The sequence below is a fragment of the Carya illinoinensis genome, chromosome 10 (genome assembly GCF_018687715.1).
Source record: "Carya illinoinensis cultivar Pawnee chromosome 10, C.illinoinensisPawnee_v1, whole genome shotgun sequence".
Classification (NCBI taxonomy): domain Eukaryota; kingdom Viridiplantae; phylum Streptophyta; class Magnoliopsida; order Fagales; family Juglandaceae; genus Carya; species Carya illinoinensis.
In genome coordinates this window covers 10,062,785-10,066,604 of record NC_056761.1, presented here as the reverse complement: position 1 = coordinate 10,066,604, position 3,820 = coordinate 10,062,785, and the positions used below count along the sequence as shown (strand labels likewise).

The 3,820-nt window shown below is 36.3% G+C and overlaps 1 protein-coding gene across 2 annotated transcripts; it reads left to right on the top strand.

The window, feature by feature from the left end:
• The first annotated feature begins 237 nt into the window (after positions 1-237).
• On the top strand, positions 238-2,196 carry LOC122278067 (cuticle collagen 1-like). Of its 2 annotated transcripts, none has more exons than XM_043088149.1 (4): positions 238-398; positions 706-790; positions 896-1,415; positions 1,824-2,196. In XM_043088149.1, the coding sequence occupies exons 1-3, from the start codon at positions 390-392 to the stop codon at positions 1,411-1,413; spliced, it is 612 nt and encodes a 203-aa protein (XP_042944083.1). In that variant the 5' UTR covers positions 238-389; the 3' UTR covers positions 1,414-1,415; positions 1,824-2,196. The 2 variants fall into 2 exon arrangements, with proteins under 2 accessions (XP_042944083.1, XP_042944084.1); XM_043088150.1 differs by lacking the exon at positions 238-398 and adding an exon at positions 491-615.
• The last annotated feature ends 1,624 nt before the right edge of the window (positions 2,197-3,820 follow it).

Below are 3,820 nucleotides of genomic sequence, written 5' to 3'. Positions count from 1 at the left end.
TTGTAATAATAATAACTTTATAATCTGACGTATCATATCAAATAATATAAATTTATGAGTTTATTTTTATATAATTCTTTTGTGACTAAATATTTTCCTTAACATCAAATCTAATGTCATCCGTTAATTATTAAGATGGAGGGTAACGTGGATCAATCAAAGCGGCCAGCTACACCGCACTCTCACGAGAAAATGCCGTGTCTCTTCGTAATAGGATGCGACAGAAATACCACGTGGGGAATGTGAGTGCGTGTTTTGTTTTCCATTCGTCTTTATATTGGAGTCTCTGAGCTTTCTGTTTGGCATTGAAAAGGAGTAGTACGAACTACGTACCGTTCTTCCAACCCTTTGGTTTCGATCTGCAGGTTGAATCCGAATTACATACAGCAATGGGGGAGGTTTGTAAATTTAGAAACATCTTTCGTTTACCCATTTCATTCATATATATAATATGATCTGATCATTGTTATTCTTCGTTTCAATTTTGGGTTTCTAGCTGTTATCCTTTATTTGGGATGACCTTCCCTGGCCGCTAGCTAACTTTTGTGTGTCGGAACCCGATTTCATTTTTTCGGCAGATGATCATCAACAACTATCTATTCGTTTTGTCAGAAAGTATTGCTTTCTGTCTTTTTTTTTTTTTTTTGGCTGTGAATATATATATATATATATATGGATTTTAGAAATTCCGTACTGATCTTACAGAACGCTGTAAAAATGGTGCTGAAGGCTGACCTGCAGTGCTGTCGGTGCCTCAAGAAGGTGAAGAAAATTCTATGTAAAATTCCTGGTCAGTCTCTCTCTCTCTCTCTCTCTCTTTCTCTCTATATATATATATATGCATGTATGTGTATATCCATGTGGTGTTAATGTTGAACTTTGTTTTGAACAACAGAAATACATGACCAGAAATTCGACGAGAAGAAAAACTTGGTCACGATCAGTGTTGTATCCTGCTATCCTGAAAAGATTAAGCAAAAACTTATACGCAAGAGTGGAGGTTGCATTGAGGTTATTGACGTTATATACCCTAAACCTATACCGGGGCCTCCAGGGCCTAAGGGAGATCCCGGGCCTCCTGGGCCTCCAGGGCCTAAGGGAGATCCCGGGCCTCCAGGGCCTCCTGGGCCTAAGGGAGAACGTGGGCCTAAGGGAGAACCTGGGCCACCAGGGCCTGTGGGACCATGTGGGCCAATCGGGCCTCCGGGACCAAAGGTATGTTTTCCGCCCATTTTTCCATTCCCCCCATGTCGCTGGAGTTGCGGTACTTCGAGTTCGAGCTGCAATTGTCAAGGGATACCCGTATGTTCGAGGCCACCGCCACCGTGTCCTAGTGATTGTTATAAGCCTTGTTACGTGAACCGTTATGAGTACTGCAGTGAAGGAGATTCCTCAGGATGCACATCCATGTAAATGTAAGGTCATCGATCATGTCTCTTACAATATTAAAATAAAGAAAATATTTTAACCACAAAGAAATTACATAAAAATAAATCTATAAACTGATGTGGTACGTCAAATTAGAAAGTTACTTTTATTATAAAATAGATCTAACGTATTTTATGAAACCACGTCAGTTTATAAGTTTATTTTATATAATTTCTTTGTATCTATAGCAATTCTCTTAAAATAATTAATGTGATCCCACGTACGTATGTCATGTTATATAAGATACATAATATTATTCATGAAATCTTGTACGTCCATTTAATGATTTGAATGAAGGCAATTCTTAATATAATGGCTGAAACTGCATGCCTATATTAATTATCTTTACTATACATTCTGTTGCACATATATTTATATGATCTTAAATCTTTTAGGTTTGGTTCCGTACGTCGTTGCACACCTCCATGCTGATTTGTTCAAGTTGACAGAGCTTTGCATGCATCTCCAAGTCTCTCTTCCTTCGAAATCTATTATGCTTCGCATGGGTAAATTTCGACCATTGTTGTGTTTAATAAATTTAAATCTATAGTTTCCTTCATTTTCGGAACTGGAGTTGATCAAAGGTGGTGGGGAAAGCATATTATGATCATGGGGTTTGCGTAGTGGTCTGCAGAATGTAATGTTTACTTGGTATGAAGTATGCTTTATGTGGTTTGTATGCTCTGTGCTCTTTGGTCTATGTATTGTGGTCTCTATGGTCAGTAGGTCTGTTTTCAACATTAATAAACATGAGTTGTGTTCCAAAAATAGAATATTTGATATTGTGAATAGGCCAGGCAACAAGAGATGAAAGAAAATCACAAACTTTAATATTTCACATTGAAAAGAAAAAATTTCCATTTAGTTTTAAGAATTCTTCAAAGATTACAAGGCAAGGTTCTGGTGCATGTGATCATGTGGCACAGATGTTCTACATATATAGCTCCAGGGACCTCCCTCCTTTGAAGATGTTCAAGACTCAGTTTTTATTTATTGTTGCCATATCAGGTGGATCAAATTAATATTTAGTACCCGGCCATCTAAATTCATTTTCCACTCGAGAGCCTAGCTAGCTAGCATGACCTTTTTGTAATTTCCTTTGGTTACTTTTGGTGGTTGGGTGTTTTTCTTTTTCTTCGCCCTGTCACCTAAAACAAGTTCGTACAACCGCTTGCCTGGTCAAATTTACTCCTTTTAAGTAATTTTTGAATGGTGGGGTATTGATGTTTGGAATCATAATAAATTAGTAATTAATGAAATTAATTAGGATAACGTGTTCAAGCATGGTTAATCACCAACCATGCCATAGCACGCGAAATGAACAAAACAGGGGCCCGTTACTACTGTACTACTAGAGGACATTCCACCCGAATTAAATTATTCAAAATTTTCTTCCAACTCAATAAATCAGAATAATTACCTCAAAATTGTCTCATTTTGCCGAGAAATAGCACTATCACAGATTTCATTTATTGTGACCGTCACTAAAAATTTGAAAACCGTCATAGAAAACTCACTAAAAAGACAAAACTCACTAAAAATGCGTCATAAAAAGTATTTTGTGAAAGTTTACTGTACAACCGTTGCTAAAAGTTCCTTTTGTGACGGTTAGAAATTTGTCCTGAGATGAAACATTCAAACGTCAACAGATTTTGTGACAGTTGAATTCTGTTATGAAAAGTACGTTTAAACGTTTACCCGACCGATTAGCATTCGAACCATGACATTCGATATTTTTCATTTAAACTTTTGATTTCTACATTCGAACATACACACGTTCGAACGTTTGTGATGAGACGTTTGAATTTTGCGTTCTTATGTTAGTGGGCAATTGTTCGAACGTTAAAGATTAAATGTTTGGATGGTTAATAAATACGTCTGAATGTTAGATCGTAACAGAATGAGTTCAAGCGTGTGTGGAGTCTATACGTTCAAACGTAATACCTTTCGTGCAAACATATTTATCGCACGTCTGTGTAATTATATTCGAAGGTAAAGCCATGTTCGAACGTTCTTTGTTGACATTCGAATGTACTAATAAGAACTAATAATTTCGTAAAATTAAAAAGTATACAAATTATATCATATTACACCATAAATAGTATCATCTCATGAAAATGTTTTAGAGAGTTGCAAAATTGGATGACAAAAATTTTGAACAATGATAAGAGTTTATTTCTTGAGAAATGATAGTTGCAATCATGAGTGCGCAGCGCCGCGCCGCGCAATTACTTTGGAAAAAATGAATAAATATGAGATCAACATGAAATTTTTTTTTTTAATAGTGAACCGTACACTTTTTCAAAACGATTGCATGGTGCTTGCTGTAGTGACCTTACTTACATAATTATCCATTCATGTGTTGGCATGATGTATTCACACAAAATGACCT